The sequence below is a fragment of the Drosophila kikkawai genome, chromosome 2R (genome assembly GCF_030179895.1).
Source record: "Drosophila kikkawai strain 14028-0561.14 chromosome 2R, DkikHiC1v2, whole genome shotgun sequence".
NCBI lineage: Eukaryota > Metazoa > Arthropoda > Insecta > Diptera > Drosophilidae > Drosophila > Drosophila kikkawai.
The window spans coordinates 8,812,975-8,832,877 of NC_091729.1; the positions used below are offsets into that span (position 1 = coordinate 8,812,975).

The 19,903-nt window shown below is 40.0% G+C and overlaps 1 protein-coding gene across 2 annotated transcripts in view; it reads right to left on the bottom strand.

The window, feature by feature from the left end:
- The window catches only part of rk (G-protein coupled receptor rickets), a 29,569-nt gene that overhangs the window by 2,667 nt on the left and 6,999 nt on the right, over positions 1–19,903 (bottom strand). Inside the window, exons 1-13 of one of the 2 annotated variants that reach the window (XM_017167685.3) lie at positions 17,699–17,777; positions 9,385–10,183; positions 6,608–6,679; positions 5,883–6,026; positions 5,440–5,583; positions 4,789–4,860; positions 4,643–4,714; positions 2,244–2,312; positions 1,043–1,180; positions 808–948; positions 677–742; positions 469–612; positions 43–410 (exon numbers count right to left, since the gene is read on the bottom strand). In XM_017167685.3, coding sequence (XP_017023174.2) covers positions 43–410; positions 469–612; positions 677–742; positions 808–948; positions 1,043–1,180; positions 2,244–2,312; positions 4,643–4,714; positions 4,789–4,860; positions 5,440–5,583; positions 5,883–6,026; positions 6,608–6,679; positions 9,385–9,878 — 1,924 coding nt within the window. In that variant the 5' untranslated portion in view covers positions 9,879–10,183; positions 17,699–17,777. Of the gene's footprint in view, positions 1–42; positions 411–468; positions 613–676; positions 743–807; positions 949–1,042; positions 1,181–2,243; positions 2,313–4,642; positions 4,715–4,788; positions 4,861–5,439; positions 5,584–5,882; positions 6,027–6,607; positions 6,680–9,384; positions 10,184–17,698; positions 17,778–19,903 lie in introns of those variants that run through there. The other variant, XM_070284329.1, reaches the window with a different exon arrangement.

Here is a 19,903-nt window from a genome sequence, read left to right on the forward strand (position 1 = left end):
TGCTCGGCATTAAGAGGATACCTTAGTGTTCCGAGTACTCACGCATCTGGGGCCAAATATTCATCATGCTGTTGTTCCACAGCGTCATATCGAACTCGGCGTCAGAGGGAAAGAGTACGGCTTCCTGGACCTGGGAGGTTTTCCGCTGAGCCGACATCGCCACCAGAGGCAGGAAGGCGCAGCAGTGGTAGGCATACGAGAGGATCAGCGTCTGGATGCGTGGAAAGGTGTCTGGTGGGGGAAACTCCCTCAGCTTTGGGTTGTTGAAGGTCTTCAGATGGAGCAGGGCCCTCAGTCCCGATTCGGGTAGTTCGGGAAACACGTTGTTCCCCAAATTGAGATCCTCAAGTGCTGTGAAACCAGCGAAGGCTTCCTTGTGAATATAGGAGATCTCATTTCCCTCCAAGTCTCTGTAAGTAACAAAAACTGTAATTGTTTTTTCGTATTTCACGTTCGATAATAACGCACAGCAGCTGGAGTTTGGGGATGCCGGTGAAGGCGTCTTGGGGCAAAGCCTTGATGCGGTTGTACGAGAGCAACAAGTCGTGCAACTGCTTCAGACCGCTGAAGGGCTTCCCCTGAATCGTCTCAATTTGATTGCTGGATAGATCTCTGCGAGGAGAGGTTTGAAATATATTTCTAGTCTGAAAAAGTAAGGGGGTGCATCAATACTCACAACAGCCTTAAGTCTCTGCAGCTACTTAAATTTGGGATGCGTTTCAGGGAATTGGTTTTAAGTTCTCTGTGCGTAAAAGAAGGGAATCAATGTTGCAAAGTACTAATTTCAAAAGGGTTGTTCCTACGTACAAACTCTTCAGTCTTGGTGTTTGACGGCATAGATTGGCTGGCACCTCCTGAATGCCGGCGCGATCCAGTTTGAGTATTTCCAGGGCATGGCAGGCCTCGAGCTCTGGAAACGAGCGCAGAGTTCGCACATCCGATAGAGTCCTGGGGGAAAGAGTCTTTTAATATCAGAAGTAGCCCTTTTGACCCACTGAGCTGTGGCGAATAGCTGAACAGGACAGAGCCAAGTGATACTCACAGCTTCCGCAGCTTGGTCATTCCTCGAAAGGCCCCGGTGGAAATGGTCGACAGCGGATTGGCCCTCATGTCCAGCATTTGCATGCTCCTCGGCAGCTCCGTGTCGTTTATCCAGCGCAGTCGATTGCTGGTGATGGAACTGGCGGGAGAATAGTGGGAAAGAGGTGGGGAAAGCTTAATAAAAACGTTTACCCAATGCCAAGAAAAGTATCTTTCGGATACACACTGCTGGCAAGTGGCACTCGGATGCAGCTGCATTTAAAAGTCAAGTCCCACAAACACGCCGACAAAGCCAAAAATAAACTGTGACACGAGCACACTTTTGGGCGCTCATATTGTTAACGTCTTTTGGTTTTCTTGGCACACATTTGGGGGGAAAAGCAATCTAATATCAATACCAAACAGTTTTACTTTACCATTTACTTTTGATTTAAGAATTGAATTCGTTGTAAATTATGGCAAGGATTGGATTGCAAGCAGTTTAAAAACAAGAGAGACGATAATGTAACTGAATTCTCACAGTAACCTCTCCGCAAACAATATCATTCTGTTTATCTCGCCAAGTTTGTGGCATCGACTGCCATTCTTTTCCAAGCGAAGTCAACAGAACGCAGACACTTACTGGGGGTTCTTAATCCTTTTAAATTTAATTTTTTGTTTGTGCCACACACATGGCAAGAAATCGGACGGATTTTGCCCCTTCTCTCGTACAAATTCACTCTCCAGCGTAATACCCCAATCATGGATGCAATGGCTCCGCAGATGCAGCACAGCGTGGCTTTTATCGCAACATTTAACATGCTCATAATTATCCTGTTTACCAGAAATTGAATTTCCTCGGGGAGTTCTTGCCATCGCAAACGATGTCAGCATTGCTGTGACAGTTGCCGCGGACTGTGGTCTTGCCACTGGGGCATCGCATCTCAAGGAAGCCAGCGTGCGACAAAAACAAGATGCAACTGCAGTCCTCGATTCTCGGCCGGCAAGTTATTGGAGGAAACGGTGCTGGGTGGCGGCCATAAATTCGCCAAGTAATGATGCGTTATGATTTTTGGCATCCCCCTGCTAGTCGTCAGGCAGGGGCGAAGTAGGAAATGTTGCGGCAAATCAACAACATCAGTTGCAGTTTCAATAGGTCCCCACTCCCCGCTCGGGCTTATCGTGCTCGACCACCTGAATTTGTATTTATTTTATATACTTACAGCTCCTGCAGCTGCGACAATTTGCCGAGTCCCTCGGGCAGACTGCTTATTAAATTATCATCCAGCTCCCTGCAACGGAAAAAGAGTAAGCGATGTTTGAACTATGTATATTTCCTGATTTCGATTATAGAAATTGAGTTGCAAATTTCGGTCTCGCATTTTCTTTTCTCAAAAAATCAGAGCCATTTGCATGACTTTGTTTGGGGTCAGTTTTTCTACGTGACGCCACGTAGACCAAGGCGTGAGTCCTGCGTTTCCAATTGCGAGGGTCCTGGAATCTGAATTTATGCGTGAACATAAAGCTAGCGGGAGTTTTTATACAAAACTTTCAATTATTTATAAATATATAAAGTAAAAATGTTGAATTTTAGTAAAATATGAACAAGGCTTTTTAGTTCGTTAAAAAACAAAAGGATTTGTAGGAAAAGCCAGTTTCTGTAGAGTGTAAAGGGATTTTTAACCTTAACTAACCTTTTAAACTTTTACTAAAAAAGAGGAAAATATAGATTAAGACTAGTTGAGATAACCTCCATCTACAGCTGGTCTCTTTGTTACATTGACTTATTACAAAAACTTATTAAAAATAAACATAAAATCTTGTATATTTATGTTATATCTTATTTTTCAAGATCACAGATTCTTAAATTTCTCCTATGATTAAAAGTACGAATAGTATTTACTACATTTTATTTTAAACACCTTTGTTGGCAACTTCGATAACTGTTTTATAGGCCAAGTGGTGACGGCAAACAACAGATGCTCTCTGGCCACCAACTTTCCATATCATTTTCCCCGCCATTTCCATTTATGACCCACTCTAACACTCTTTTGCTGGTTAGAGGTATTGCATCCATAAATCTCGAGGCAAATGCAAGAATGCACACGGAAAATTTTACCCATTCTTCGCAAACGTTTAGATTTACGCGATGCACGGCGAGAGCTTTCACTTTCGTCTGATGCATTCCTGGTGTGTCGCCCTCCTTAGCCCCGTTCAGTCAGAGAATGGGACTCTGTCAGCCACAACATAAATTTGCATATTTGTCTGTTGCCCTGCGGTGGGCGGTGAATTTGGGGTGGCCGAGAAGGAAGCCAGAGCGGTTTATGGGTACGCGGAGGGCGTGCAGCGCAAAAGCCAAAAATTTGTGGTAAACAGCAGCGCAGAACGTCAACGCTGGCGACGACAGTTTAAGCTGTCGGAACTGAACCCAAACTGAACCCTACTGAGCTGAACTCAACTCACCGAAGGCGGTGTAAAAAAGTGAACCAAAACTTTTCCACGCTTTTGCTGGGAAATTGAAATTTATTCGAGCCATGGCCGCAAAACGGATAAACACCATTTCCACTTGCCACTTGCTCTGGCTTCAAGTTGCATCGGTTTTTTTGTATTCTTCGCTTTTTAAAAATTCTGTTCAGGGTATTTATGTTTTCATCATGAGTTTGCGAGACATTATTAAAAGATATTTATTATTATTAAAAATATTCTACTAATCCGGAAGTAAGCAATATCTTCATGTACGATCAAAAGTCATTATGGCCTGGTTTAGGTACAACAAGGTAACCGTTATGGGTTAGATAAGTCAGTTACCGAACTTAAACTCGATCGAAAATATAAGGGAAGACTTGGAGCGTCGAATTAGAACTAACATATTCATTTTCTAGATTTGGTAAAGAAACCTGGTCTCAGTTTCTAGTAAGGGCTTTCCACAAATTTATGGCTAGAATGCCAAAAAATAATAGCCAAAGTTGCCTTTAATAAGGGTGGGTATACTGGATACTAATCTAAATTCCCTAATAAAAACAATTAAGTGAAAAATATTCAATACGTTCCGAGTTCTAGGCTTAGAAAAATGTCTGTACATATTATTCTTTTTGGAGAAAATTGATTCCTGTCTCTAAATTTGAATTGTAAAATCCTGTTGACAGCTACTTTTATTATCTAGAATAAGTACGAAAACTAAAAATAAAGTAGATTTTTTCATTAAGTTTATAAAACAAATTTTATAGGACTTGAAACAAACCTCATACGCATGTACCTATTTTTTCCGCAAGTAGTCTATATTAAAAATTAATTGTTACCTAACATTGACAAAATATACAAAAAATAGACTATCAATTGTTATGATGTGACGATTTCTTAATGTGGAAATCATAATTCTTAGCCTCTTATTTATACCGCATTTTCTGGTTAATGTAAACGGAAATGCCAATAGAGAATTTGGCAATCGGCTTTTGTCTCTACAATACAAGTATCGTTCTACTATTTGATATCAATTGGAGTTTGAAGGCGCCTCGGTGTCAGTGGGTGTATGCCGTGTCTTTTCGGCTCATGTGGCGTTTGTGTTTCCGGGATGCAGTGCTTAAAGTATTCAAAGTTCTCGCATGTAGTTGTTGTTACTTACAAAACTTTTAAAGCAGTTAAATTTTTGAGGGCGCCCGCGGAGATTTTCATGATTTGATTTCGCTTCAGCAAACTGCGAAAGGAAAGAAGATAAATGCTTAAACTTGGGCACATGAGTACAGTGGCTAGGAGACCTCGACTACTTACAGCACGATCAAGTTTGGCATTCGTGGAAAGTCCTCGTCGTTTATTATTGTCAACAAATTGCTGCCCAAATTGCTGTCGATGGTTAAAGTGGGAGCAGAAGACAGAAATTATGAGCAATCGCCAGACTTTATGATTCCCCAACTTTCATTTAACTCAATGCTTTTTTGTGGCTCGAGTGGGTTTATAGATTAAAAATGGAAATATACTTGGGATGTCGGAAGTTTAAGGGGGTCAATGTACTTGAAAAACATGCACATAAAATTATTGTTATTGGCAATGGTTTGTTTATATGGGTTTCACCGCTCAGTCACTAAGCGCGGACGGTTATTCATGCAATTTGATTTAATGGGTTTCATGAAAGCTAACATATTATATATAAGATTAAAGAGGGTTCCATGTGGTACTCCTCACTCTTTCGGCACATGAATACTTAGATAATTTAATAACTAGGAGTTTTGATTGGTTCTCAAATTAACCAAAAACACACTTAATTCTATGGTTATCACACACAACATATAGTATAATGCGGCAGCAGCAGCTAGGATTAGAACACTAAGCAATCGCCAATTGGGTGTTATGGATTTCGAGGGGCATGCAGGGCAAGGTGATCCATGAATACTCTTAAATCTCGAGGTGGAACAAGGGGCTCACAGTGCTTCGAGTGTTCGGAGTCCTGCCAGAGCGTTGGTGGGAATGCGGTAGAAGAGGTTGCCTTCCAGGCGCAAGGTGCGCAGTTTCTGCAGGTGGCCAAGGCAGTCCCCGTCCAGGCTGACCAGGGCGTTGCCATTCAGTTGGCTGCGTTTAAGCCATTACCCAGTGTCCAAATTAAAGGGGCAAAAAATAGAGAACTTAGAGAGGTGCAGGGGGAAGAGGCCAGTAATATAGGAAAATAGCGAGTGCAGATGTGTTTGTGGACGGCAGTGGGTTTGCGTGGAAGCAAACAAATTCATCCTGCTGCGACTGCGAGGGTCCTGCTCCACTCCTCCGTCTTCGCGGCGATATCCTCGGCTAAACGGCAATGCTCAGAAGCAAACATCAACACAAACACACCGAGGGCTGTATTTATTTTCAAACACTTGGCGGTGCATACTTACAGGCTGGTCAGCTGGGCGAGTCCTTGGAACGACTGCGACGGCAGGGACTTGAGGCCACAGTTCTGCAGGCTCAAACGTTTCAATTTCGCCAGGCCGTAGAATGCATTGGGATCCATATTAATGATGCTATTGTCGGACAAAGTTCTGCAAATAAACCTTCCCTTGGTCAACAATAATACCTAAAGCATGGCCGGATGGCCGGCATAAAGCCAAGCTAGAGTCGAGTGTCGTCGGCCAAAGTGCAGGAAATTGCAAGGATAGCACAGTCAGGAGTAATTAATCGTGCCAACTCGCTGAAATACACAGCGTAATCAAGTAATTTATATTACCAAGGACCTGCGGTCCGGGGCTGCGGTCTGGTCAGGGTCGGGTCGTCCGTTGACCGCTGTGATTTTTTGCGGGCGGCTTCGCTGTGAAATTGAATAATGAGTTGCCCGCCCGTCGAAGCCAACTTTGGCTGTTAAAATGACGAAAGTTTCTGTGCTGTCATATTTTGTACTCTTGTTGTCCGAGTCGGACGCAGATTAAAATGGTGAAGTTTGCGGGTTCTAAAACACCCCAAGGGAGTTGCGAGTTTTTTCGGTCTGCAGTGTAGTTTCGGGGGTAGAAAGGGATTATCTGGGCACTTTGGATTGGTAAGCTTGTTATTAATTAAAGAGACCTCAAAACTGACATGGTGGACCGTACTCGTATTCGATATTAGCTTTTCAATCCCATATACTCACAGCTCCTCCAGATTCGGCACCATAAAGAATGAGTTCGCCTCCAGCTTGGTCAAGTTGTTGTTTCCCAAATCTCTGTTGTTGAAACGAATGACAGAAACAAAACAATAAGCAAATTAATAACTTTATTGAACCGTTCAGGATGCCAACAATTCATCCATCAATAGAAGGCATTTGCCATTGCCATGAATATGAAACGAGGCTTAAATGATGATGCCAAAACATATCAGTGGGGCGCGGGGGAATGTGTAAATCTCAGTGGGCCATCAATCAACTTGGAAATGGCATAAAAGCATATTGAGCCAACCGGCGGAAAATTGCATAAAAATGAAGATGAACTGCCTGGCAGGGCCCCAGTATTTTGGAAAATACCGGCTACTCAATTGAAAACTTTTGCCAGGGACACCGAATTCGTCTTGGAAGGCTGCAAGAGTGATCTTAATAGCTTATGACTCGAGCCCCTGAGCGATGCGTTAATTAATAAATTATTTATTTATGTTTGGGCCTTTCGAGTTGGCCATTAATCAGCCGAAACTTTGGCTAAGCCAAAAGCGGTTCCCAACTCCTTTGCGAGTGCCCGTCGGCGGCAAGAAAACGTGACTCACATACGTGAGCAGTCACTGCGCTGGAGCTGTGACAGTGACGGCGACGGCGACGATGACGGTGATTGCGAAACGCTGCACAACGTGGCGTATGTGTAATTAGATTAAACCGCATGCCCAAATCGCCCGCATCCGAATCGGAGCGAAGACTGCGAAATTGAGTTGTAATTATGCGATTTGAGGCATTCCAGCAGCGGAAAATGGTCCAATGCCCCGCCATCTAAGTGAGCTTAATCGCTCAATAAGGAAAGTTTAGGAATTATTAACCGGTGGAATTAAGAGACAATGGTTGGCACTTCGTAATTGGGATTTATGGAATCTTAAGGGTCCTAGTTTAACATAGTCCTTATATGAGCTAATGTTAGGCCAAAATATATAGACATATTAAAGCTAAGGAATTACACAAATCATAAGGCATTTCGGGATTTAATTAGACTTGTATTAATCACGATTATTAGTATAAATACATAGGTATTTTTGAGGTATGTAACTTCCGCTGTCTTTTATTTTAATAAATTTTATATTATAACAAAATGCGTTGATTTCCTAGATGGCTGATAGTACCTAAATGGAACCACATTTCAATTAAATATTACTAGAAAATGGCAAATGTTGAATGAATATATGTATATATTTTATTCTATCAACTTAATTTCTGTAGCAAGCAGCCACACTAACCGAGGTAGCAAACAGTCACACTACCCTATACACTTACACACCTATTGTACATACACGGCTGAATTATACGATAGTTATAAGCACAATAGATACATCTCGCTCTCACATGAAGATCGTGCTTAGGAACACTACTCTGTATGTCCCTTTCGCACGATCGTCAACGGACACACCAATACATACATGTAATAGGCTAAGCATAGAATGGAAGAATGAATAAAGAACACTTCGTTTGCGACCGCTGAAAAGACAAGAACGTGCCTTCCTACATTTCTTTAATTATATTTTTACCAGCTTTAAGAATTGCCTGGTAAGCTGTGTTTTCAAAGTTGCTCTCCACTCTTAACATCTAAGATAAATGATTTCTCTTAGACATAAAAGCTGTAGTTCTATTAAGGGGTATATGTAAGTCAAAATATAGGCTATCCTTAGGAAATTTTTTTTCACATTTTTGTAGAAAAAAACATGGATAATTCAATCTTTTCACATATATTTCTAATAGTTTAAAAATGATTATGTAAAATCTTACAAAAAAATTAAAGCATTTCCTGAAACTGGACACACTGCATGAAAAAGGAACCCTTCTGACGACCCTTATACAGGTCGTAAAAATCGTCTGAAACAAAATAAATTAAAAATGTTCTTGTTTTGTATAAGTGTGGATAGGGAATAGACTACTTTAATCGAAATTGAATCAAAAATAGCAAAATGGCGACGTTTGAAAAATTTAGTGTCATTTTTACTGAAAATTGTCTTCACTTTTTTGTCGATGAAAACATGTAATTTAAGCTATCTATGTAGTTGTAGGCCCTTCCATGGATAACTTAATTACGTGTATTTAACAAAAAAAAACATTAATAATAATTGACTGAGATATGACGGTCGCCAGCTCGAAAAATGTTGTTTTCCAGAAAGCGCATTTGAGTCTGTCGGCTCGATGGCTCATAATTTTTAAAACTATTACTTATTTCGATTTGACCTTTTAGTATGTTATCCTAGACATACTTTAGCTATCGAAAAGTGCAATAAAAATTTCGATTTTTTTGATAAAACCAAACGGAATGGGCCCTTAAGATATAACTCCCTTGTAATTTAAATAAACTGAATCATTTTTAATCAGGGAAATTATTCAAACAAAAGCTGAAATCATTAAAAAAAACTTTATTATTTGTCAAGTGAGCAAATAAAGGTTTTATAGCTTAAGCCGAACGAATTTAAAATAAGCGATAAGACAAATTTTGTATTATCTACCTTTAGTTATTATAAAAAGTATAAATACATATGTATATGCTAGACTGTTCATCCAGAAATTTCCCGGACAACTGAGGTCCATATTGGCCTATGCTTGGCCCCGAGAGGTCCGTCCGGACTAACCTAACGTAACCTACATGCTAGAAGTTAAGAAGTAGCTTAAAAATAAACGTTTACCTAACTTTTTTAAAGATCCCATATAACGAAATTCATTTGAACATGTTATTATTTACTGGCTATACTTATACTCACAGGACGATCACCTCGCCGGGCAGGTTGACGGGCACTGCCAGGATCCCGATGCCGCGGCAGCTGAGTCGCACGCTCTCCAGGCTGCCGCTACACTGGCAGTGCTTCTGCTGCCACCGCTCGCAGAGCGCGTGCAGTGTGCGCTTTCCGCCGGCCACGTCAGTGGCGACGGTGGCGGACAGCTGACTTCCGTGGTACTCCTGTAGGGACTTCTCATAGAGGATCTGAGCCTCACGCTCGGGATCGGCTGAGGGCAGCATGACGTTCTCCCTGATGCCCGCCGGCGTTGCAGGGCTGGCTCCGCCCGCATTGTCTGGGGACGTTGTGTTTACCGTGGGGGGAGGAGGATGCTGCTGGGACAGCGCTTTTGGCTTGGCCAAGATTGCACTTTCTTTGGTTTCGGACGTCGCCGCTGGCAGCAGCACCAGTCGCAGCAGCAGCGAGCAGAGCAGCCAGCGCCGGCGCCAGCAGCAGGCAAGCCTCTGCCGACGCCGCATCGTCGTCGCCTCGGTCGCTGTCGCAGTCGCAGTCGCTGTCGCCGTGGCTGTCGTCGCAGTGGCTGATTGATGCTGTCAAGCATTTGTCACTTGATGACAGTTTTGTGTGCGATTCGTTCCTCGGTCATGATTCCCGGCCGCCGTCGCTGCCTCTCCGCGATTTGAGTTTATTTTGTTCACTCGTTACTCACTTTGCACTACTCGTTTTGTTTTCTCGTTACTCGATTGAAACTCACATTAATTGTTGCTTTTTTAGACGGAACAGACACAGAGGTTCCACTGTGTTCGAGAAATGATGGTCAAATCTGTGTCAGGGAAAGATGTTAGAAGGATGATGTCGTTATAGGAGAAGATACATATTTGCATGGAACTTTTTTGATCCAAATATTTTTGTTTTCTTATTTTGAACACATTTCAATATAACTGATACGGAAAATGTATGTATGTATATAAAATAAATTATACATATTTTTTATCGGTCGTTTTTAGTTGATTCTTCCAATTTCAAATAGACCTTTTCCCTGGTCCTCTTAGTTTACTTTTATAAAATATTTTTTGTGAATTATAAATTACTATATTATACAATATTTTACAATTTTCATAGCAAATAATTTAAACCTACATTTGGCTAAAATTCTTCATAAAAGAAGCTAGGAATTTCATTTTAAAAACTAAATTCAAGCTAGAAAGGAGAAGCCCAAAAAATGTAGTAATGCAAATACGATTTTTAATATCCAAAAAGATTTCTTAAAATAATATATACCAAAACTCTGAGATATAGTAAATAAATCGATGTTAACTGGGTATCTTAAATTTCAAAAAACGATATGATGATCGAAGCTAAACAAGAATTTGTAAATGATAGGAAGTACTTTCTGCAATTAAAGAACTATAAAAATATACAGAAAAAAATCTTGCATGGTAATTTAAAATAAAGTCTTTCAATACAATGATTTCATGTAATTTGTTGTACCTTTCACCGTATTTTCTTTTATTAGCTAACTCGCTTTAGCACCATATTAAACCCTAGAGAACATACACTTAAAATTGTTGTATTTTCAATAATAACAATAGGAAGCCATAGTTACAGTATTTATATTTTCACAGTTATGGAAATAATTTCTGTATAGTCTGTAAACAAAAGGCCGAAAAAGTTTGCCATTGTTTATCAACTTGACAACCCAATGTGTCCTCGGCCATAAACTTTTTGTCACATTACCGTCATCATGTGCCACAAAAGATAGTTTTTGAACTCAAACCAAACTCATAGTGCAGAAAATTAGCCCATCAAACAATTTATATAAACTCTAGGCCCTAATCAGCCGGGCAGAGAGTTGGGCTCGGCAGCTGGCCATAGACCGTTAGTGAGCCGAGCCGTGTTCCTGTCAGAAACAAAAGACCAGGACAGGACTCTCTGCACAAAGCTGATGAATGACAAATTTGACACAAAATGTGCCGGGCAGAGAGGCAAGACCCATTTTTCAACACTATCCTCGAGTCATAATTAATGAGGCTGTTGACAGTTTTAGATGTGCAATGGGCTACGAAGTGTCGACGAATCGTTTTTTTATAAGTATGGCAACCAACTAAATGAATCTTAACTCCACATTCCGCGCCCCCGAAATGTCACGATGATGTGTCGAGGGACGATGAGGAAGGACAAAAATATGTCCAAAAATAAAAGAGATTTTCCCAGCTCGAGCCACCGGCAGAAGCACCTCCTCCGCCACCACCTCCATCAAGGCATCGCTCACACTTTTGCCGGATGATTTATGGCATGTTTATGTTCCACTGACCTCGCCAATAGCGACCGAAAACAGCAACAACCGAACGGATAGTTGGGCACCTCGGAAATGTGGCCCGTGGATAAGGCAAGAAGTGAAAAAAATATGAATTTCCCTAAGTCGAATATGAGGTACCACGCCTATCTATTTTCATGAATTGATATTATTCGATTAAACATGAAATATATATACATATATCTATCAAATTTATAACAGTATTCTGAGTTAATCATATGATTTTTCAGGGTAAACAATTTGAACAAATAGAGTTTTGTGTTCCTTGAATTCATCAAGGAAGTTCGAAAGCCTTAGATGCAAAAACTCATTAAGTTCTTGATGTTATTTTTAGTTTTCTGTGAATTTTCTAAGTTATAAGAAAATGTTAACAGTTAAAACTCATCAGTTAAAATTCTACATAAATCAAGTAGATTTATGGTGTCAGAAAGGCTTCACAAAATTCACGAACTCTATATTCCTTAGTACTCTGCGAATACCCTGTAAAAATATACCACAAACGACGATGACGATGATTTCAATTGCCTCTCTAATCGAATCGGTGAAGATTTTATGGCTCTGCCTATTTCCATTCATGAATAATAATCTCTTCGATCCCCTCGATTTCGTTAATTGTAAACACCGAATGTTTGTTATTTGCTGTGAATATTGATTATATACACGCGAATATTTAGTATCTTTTATGGGAATTTGAAAGAGTCTGAACAGGCGTATGTGAACATGGGAAAAAAACGTTTAAAAATATCTTATAAATATAGAAACCATTTCGTGCATCTTAAACTATCCTGGTAACTAATCCTCAAGGCAAACTTTCACCCACAACTTTAAACAATCTGCAAACGGATGTGAAAAATCAAATATTTACGCCCTTAACTGGGTGTGAGGAAAATGGAAAAAGGTAAAGTAAAACAAAACAAATCAGAAGCAAAGAGGGATTTTTTAGCTAAAAACTCGTAGGTTGCTTGTATAAAAGTGGGCCAATATCTGGGACGTTTTGAAGTGTTTCTGAAGGCTTTTCTGTTACCAATATCATGTGAAAGGATTTTGCTTTCTCAGGACTTAATATGCATAAATGGGTCTAAAAATACCAGTTTCTGAGGATGAATAAATTGATTTCAATAAATTGATTTGGTTCTAACATATTCTAGTGAGGTTTCTTGGGAAAGTTTAAATTTCAAAGGCACATATAATCTTCAAAAAATTCTTTATATATAACGATTAATTGCATTGCATTTACTATTACTCGATTTCATTCGATTTCGTTCAATTTCCATGCCGTTTGGACAGGTCTTAATTAACGAATTATAACTCAGTTTGGCGACATTGACTGAGTATTGTGACAGATCAATCAGAGTGCTTATCACATAATCGGCAAAGCGGTTTATCGCAATTTTCGCAAAGCCATGCAAATTTTCACAGTCGAGCGAGTGCCAAGTCAATCGCTTCGGCATTTGGCGGATTTAATTGTCAGACGGCGCTGTTGTGACTGTGACTTTAATTGATATATGGCCAGTTGGCATATAGTCACACGTGAGTGTGTTTTTCGGATTTCCACGCAACTCAATGCCGATCCGTGGGCAGGCCGCATAACTCCGCAGAAGGCTTCAAAAACCCATGAAAAGCTCATAAATTCTTGCATTCGCAGCGATTAATTACAAGAGCCCAGACACTGACACGCCCCAAAAGAACGTACTGTGGCTGTGAGTGTGGGAAATATGGAAAATTTGAAGCCCGATATGGCCAGAGTTTAATTTTCTTGTTGAAAATTGATTTTGACAGGCGGGGAATTTATATTTCCCCAAAAACTCTCGACGAAATGCAAACTTGTGTGGCTTGATTAAATCAATTTCAGCTCGCTCGATATGTAAAAGAAATCAAGAGCCAACACATTGAACGTGAGCCCGCTTTTTCGTGTTTTTGCACAAGTGCAGCTCACCAAATACAAAACTGGATTTTCAACACAAAACGCAACTTCAATTTGCCGCTGTTGCTGCTGCGGCCGATGCATTTATGCTGCCTTATGCTGGCCTTGATTCATTGGGGGATATTTTGGATTTTTTGTTGCTTTTCGTTTGTTTTTGCGCTCGACTTTATTAATGACAGCTGTTGCATAATTTATTTAATTTTTTGGCTTGCTCAAAACGGCTTTGAAAGCGAAATAATTAAATGTGATTTCTGTTTAAGGAGAAAAGCAATTTTCCACTAAATCGCCAAAGGAGTGTGCTCTCGGGCGATTGGCTAATTAAGTGGTTCTCATAATCAGAATTAAAAATACTTAATTCGATACGCAAATATTTTTACCAACAAAGAACCTTAAACTGTCAAAATTATTCCAGTTGGCCAGCCATGTGGTTTTTCTTCAAGCTTCTAAGTTCTCCAATCAAAGCAGAGGCCACGCGAAAGTTCACACCTCAGAGACGTTTATGTTATATCTCTTATATGTTATCCCTCTGATCGGGTAACTCTCGACCGCTTTGATCTCACACCTCTTTCTCTGGGCCCCACTGTGAGGCTGCTTACACGTATCGCGGGATGTTATTGTTGCCGAATTGCTGTCCAATCGATTTCGTGTATCTTTGAGATGAAATGGCCCCGGGGAAAGATGGGAACAACTCGCTGGCAGCTCTCATTATCGGCGATTATTCAACTGTTTATTTTATGGCTTTCTCATTACATTCTCCTCGACGGTGTGCGGCCCAAATTGGCAGCGTCATCGCGGTCATAATCGAGCTATTAGCCAGAAGGAGAGAATGCTTCTTATTTACATTTCATGCTACTCAGTTTTATTGGCAGTTTGGGTCAATTGTCTGGCGAATGAAAGGTGTCTGGTATAGCCTTTTGATTCTTTCGCGGAGATTCCCGAAAGTAATTGACCCTTGTTGTTCTGTGGCCACCTTTTGTTCCCTTTATTTGTTTTTTTTTTTTTTTTTGGCTCGAGCAATGGAAATGCATCTGTGTTTATTATGGTTATACTTTTTGGATCTCTTAGCTGGCAATCAATAGAATATCGAGCACAAAGGCGGCTGGCTGCCAACTGGCAACTGACCCGAAAATGTGTGCAAAACTTGATTAAGTAAATGGTGGCTGTTGGGGGTAGCTATCTCTGCTAGAACGTGACACAGCTGCAACAATTGATTACGCATACGACCCGTTGAACCCGGTTAGCACTGACCGCCGCTGCACCAGACAAGAACAGGGCCAGTCGAAAGCCGAGACCAAAACTCGCCTCTCCCCATCCCTACTGTTTTGTTTTGCCGCAGACATTTTTATAGCTCCCAAATTGGTGACCTCCGAGTGGCAGGGAGATGTCAGCAGCAGGCAACGGAGGACTAACTGGGGGTTGTCCCCTCCACCAGTGCCCTTATCTGTGTAATTGCTGGCTGAGTTTTGTGGTTTGTGTATTGCCACTGACACTTATAGCCCTTAGACTACAGCCTTGGAGATCTTTAAGCGCCGTCCTTATTTAATTGATGAAACAACTTAATCAAACATTCCTGTAGGACCCTTAACTTTTTTGTTAAGAAATTGAAACCTCATCTCGGGTCAATGAAGGGTAAATTTTAAGTGCCACACCTAGAGAGGAGCAGAGTTTCTCAAAGCCAAGTGGAAAATGTTCCATTTGTGGCAAATGCGCAAATTGCATTAGGGAAAAAGTTTTCCTTTCAGCTTGAACGATTTTGTCAGCATCTTCGACACTCGCCGTTTCCCTCAACACTCCGTTCCATTTGCCTAATTACAGCAAGTCATTAAAAACTTGCACTGCTCTTGATTAACACTAGGACACGCTTCTATATATGCAAACTTTATAATTGAGTGTGTCCATATATAATATTATATTGTGACACATATTTCTGGAATCATGTCAATTGCCTGTGCAATTTTCACCATTTCCGACGAAAACACTGAGAACCCGCGCCCACGCCTGAGTTATCATATCAAAAGCGATGTCGCCATTCAATAAATATAACATTTTAAATGAAAATGTTTATTTTTGCGCTACCAATTTGTGATTGCAGTCGCCAGACTTGTTTGCTAGAGAAATACACTCTCTGAGGGAGAGTATTTGTAAACACAGAACGTTTGGGGACTAAGTTATTATTTATTTAAATATTAAATGAATTTTTCTTTTAAAATATTTTTAAATATATGTATACACCCATAGATTCTAAATCCATATTTATGTATAAATTTATACATGCCAGTTACAGTCAAATGTGAGAGAGTCTACATTTCGCTATTCCTAACTTTTTCATCCCACTTTGGCTGTTCTATGCCTTTGTTTTTGTGGCTTTTCATAATGAAAATTAGTTTGTTCATGCGTAATTTTTATAAACTGTCGTCATCAATAGAAAACCCCCCTGGCTCCCCTCGCAAGCGGCTCGTTAACCGGCTCCGGCTTGCCTTGGAAATGCACTTAGGCTTCGGGTTTTGTTATTTGTTTTGTAATCGCTTTTCAATTAGCTGCAATTTCGCGGGTCTCTGAAAGAGAACATTTGCCGAAATTGATGACGCCTCGGAGCAGGGCAACCTTTTTCTGGCTGGCGTGACATGGCTTTCTCGAAACTTTGAGCTCGTAAATTAAGAGAAAAGGGCTACGCTCCATCCGCTCATCCTCGAGGGCTGCTGATGGATTACAAATTAAGTTGAGATTGATGCGGCCTGCATCGGGGAAGAGTCCCAGCGGCTTTGATTAAATATGCAGACCGAGTTTGAATCGGAATCGTGGAGAATTTTCGGTTCGGTTCGGCAGCCTAAATGGCAATCCAAACACGCGTCAACACTTTGTGTTCCGTGGTCACTGGTCAGTGGGTGGTTCCTACTGAGGCGGCGATGTCTGTCCCTCGTTTTGGCATTTTTCCTTTGTGCTTCACTTAATAAAAATGCATGAGATTTCGGCTGTCCGCTGGTATCTTTGGCGCTAAAGTGTTATGAACAATTCTGGCTACCAGATTGGCATACATAATTAACGATTGCACTCGTGGCTCGGTCTCTAGGTTGATGTCAACATATTTGATGGCTTCTTGGTGACTTGTTCTGTCCCCGGGTGCATTGACATTTTCCTCGGGGCCTTTCCCCTTGTGCCATAACGAAATCTGACTACAGATAGTCGTAATGAATAGGAGGTATTCACATGCATTATGCTCGCCCTGGGAAATTTGTTTCTAAAGACATTCAACTGCGCATAAGTTGTGTTTGGGGAGTTGATAAATCTTAAGATATTAGGGGTAAAAACTGAATTAACTTTTTTAAGATTTAGTATAGCTCTAGGTTTATCCTTAACGTATTATTCCTAAGTTTAAATTTATATATTTACACTTTTTATCTATTTATTTGTCACTTGAAAGTTTCCTATTAAACTTTAACTTTCGTTTGCCATACGTAAAATCTCAACCATTTTGAATGTAGATTTAATTTCCATATCATTACACGATATCATCACCATTATTCACAGTAATTATTTACTCTTGCTGACACAGTTTCCACGGACATTAAACAGCGTGTCATATATGCTCCGAATACAATCAAATATATATTCAATTTTATATACGTTGTTACGATCACGTTATTCTGGTCATTTAAAGCGTCACGAGCTGCGTGAATAAATCGACGTCATAGATCAGTGCGCGAATTTTTTATTATATTTTAGCGGCTTTGGTCGTTTTGGTGCTTTTTTATTGAAAATTGAAAGTGTGTTATAAACACACACTCACACACACACTCGCCCGAGTGACAAATGCAGGCACCAACACAGATGCCGGGGAGATGAAAATCAAAACAGCAACAAAAGTTGTTGATGCCGCCAAAAAGTAAACGACCTTTAACGCCAATAAAAACACACTCTGAACACACACACACACACACACACCGGAGCAGTGGCACAAAGCGGCAACAGTGCTGCCAAGCCAACTCCTTGCCACAATTTGCCGCTACTGCTGCTGCTGCAGCTACAACTTTGGATCCGTTAAAATCGCGGTCAGGCCCGAGAAATATAATTTATGCGTAACGAGTTCACGCGCCTACCAACAAGCACTGTGGCACCTTCGAGTCGGAGTCACTCCGCTGGCCAGTCGTCTGTCCAATTATCCGTCAAAGCGAACCGCACGCGTTGAACGCACAAAGCGTACTGAAGCGAAAAGCGTTTTCGGAGGAGCCTCCAACTGGCAGCAACGAAAGCAGCGTCCAAAGCAGCGACTGAAGGCGACGCGGCAGCATGTTGCCAGCAACACGCAGGAATGTTGCTAGTATCGGTGCCGCGTCACTCCTTTGGCTTCCTTTTCGGCTGTGACTAGCACTCGCTGTGATGATTTACCTAAGGCATTTTATGTTTTATATCGTTATGTAACTTGTAGATTTACTCAGGTAACTCCACCCCAGTTTCTATAAAAAATAACCATATGATTTGAACAATAAGCCTCAAGCGAACTTCGATCAAGTGTATCTATCAGGGCAATGTTTAATGATTATCTATTAATTTTAGTATATTTTCTTACCATTAATAATTATAATTTTATATTTACTTCATCGCTCAAAGAATAATTATTATTTATTTGAGCGAAATAATAAAAAATAATGATTATTTTTTAGAATTGCAGAACTTCACTCATAGTGCAATATCTTCTTTCTAAATGATTTGTTCGAAAAAAAAAAAATACATGATCCTCTGAAACGCCTGTCTGTTTCGTCTGTTTTGGGTTATATATAATCCTATAGGATCATGTAAAATTTGTTGTGAAAGAAACCTCTTAGAAAGAAGATATTGCAGTTTGAGCGAAACTCTGAGCAAAAAAATATCTCTCAGAAATTAACCATTATTTTTTTAATATTATTTTTTCGCTCACAATAATTTTGATAATTTTTTACGCAATTATATAATATAATACTTAATAATAAATATTTAAACTTGGCTAAATATTTAAAAATATAGATTTAAGCAATCATCGACTGTCTTGAAAGCGTCCAAATTGCAGAGATTGGTATAACTCGTTTTTCTCGCTTTTCCAAGTGGATGATTTTTTTGTTAAAAAAAACATTGATAATCATTATTTACGGTCCCTGGTATCTATACCATTCATAAATATATTTTACAAAAAATTTGGATATCGGAGATTAATTTTGATCAATTTTATATCCTTGCAGGGTATTATAATTTGAGTCAATAGTCGCCTTTAGGTGAAGGCAGTTTTGTGTTTTTTATTTTAGAATTTTAATATTTAATGTTACATATAATATATTCATCAAGTTTTTAAAATGTATGAAAGCTTTTTTTAAAGAGTCAACATTATATAAACGTAGTCTTCATTAAGACATAAGTTGTGTAAATATGATATGGTAAGCTACAAAATAAAGAATATTAATTTATATTTAGTGCCACGTAATTGGTTTAAGCCCACGAAGATGGTACAAAACCTTAAGCAGATCATGATGCTAATACATTTTGAACTCTATTCTTTACCCTATACAAAGAACTTATTTGAATATATGTTTTATATCATCTAAAAGCCCATTTCGGAGACAAGTTTCTCAAACTGATCCTTGAATTTCGCCTTACATGTTGCAGAGGTTGCGCAGTAAAGACGCCTCCACGCACTTTATTTTATTTTGTCCGCCGTGGACTCTGCTCGGGAATGTTTCCCATGTCCTTCGGCGAGCCTGACGAGGCAAGCTGCTTAATGCAAGATTTACGCCGGCATTCATTGAGTGGCCATAAACACCTGTTGCTGCGTGGCTCCTGTTGGAGTCTCGGCCTGCTTTCGATTTTCCTACATTTGCTACATCTGCTGGCTACAAAGAAAACTTTTTATGGCCCTGTGCAAGAGAGAAAAGTTTCCTTTATTTTTAGTCATTTTAAAGCGGCTTATGTGGACCTAGAAAATTGTGTTATTGTCGGGCGATTTATTTGTTCTGCAGCTATTATTATTCCGAGCTGCTGGAAATATTTTAAGGAATTTTCATTTATTTTTGTTACGCCACTACAGCTATAGAGGTCACAAAAAGTTCACTTGCCATCCGCCGCCCTTCCACCAACAAAAAATGTGTAAATTGTCAAAAAGTCAAACGGAAAATGTCATTTGTTAATTGCAAAGCATTTAGTTTGAAATGTTTTTGTGGTCGCTATGTGGAAATGTTTTTGTTTGAAATGTTTCTATTGTAGTTGGGGTAATTATTGGAAAATTAGGTGTGTGAGCATTAATTTCAATTAGTCGATGATGTCACTCAGTTATTTAG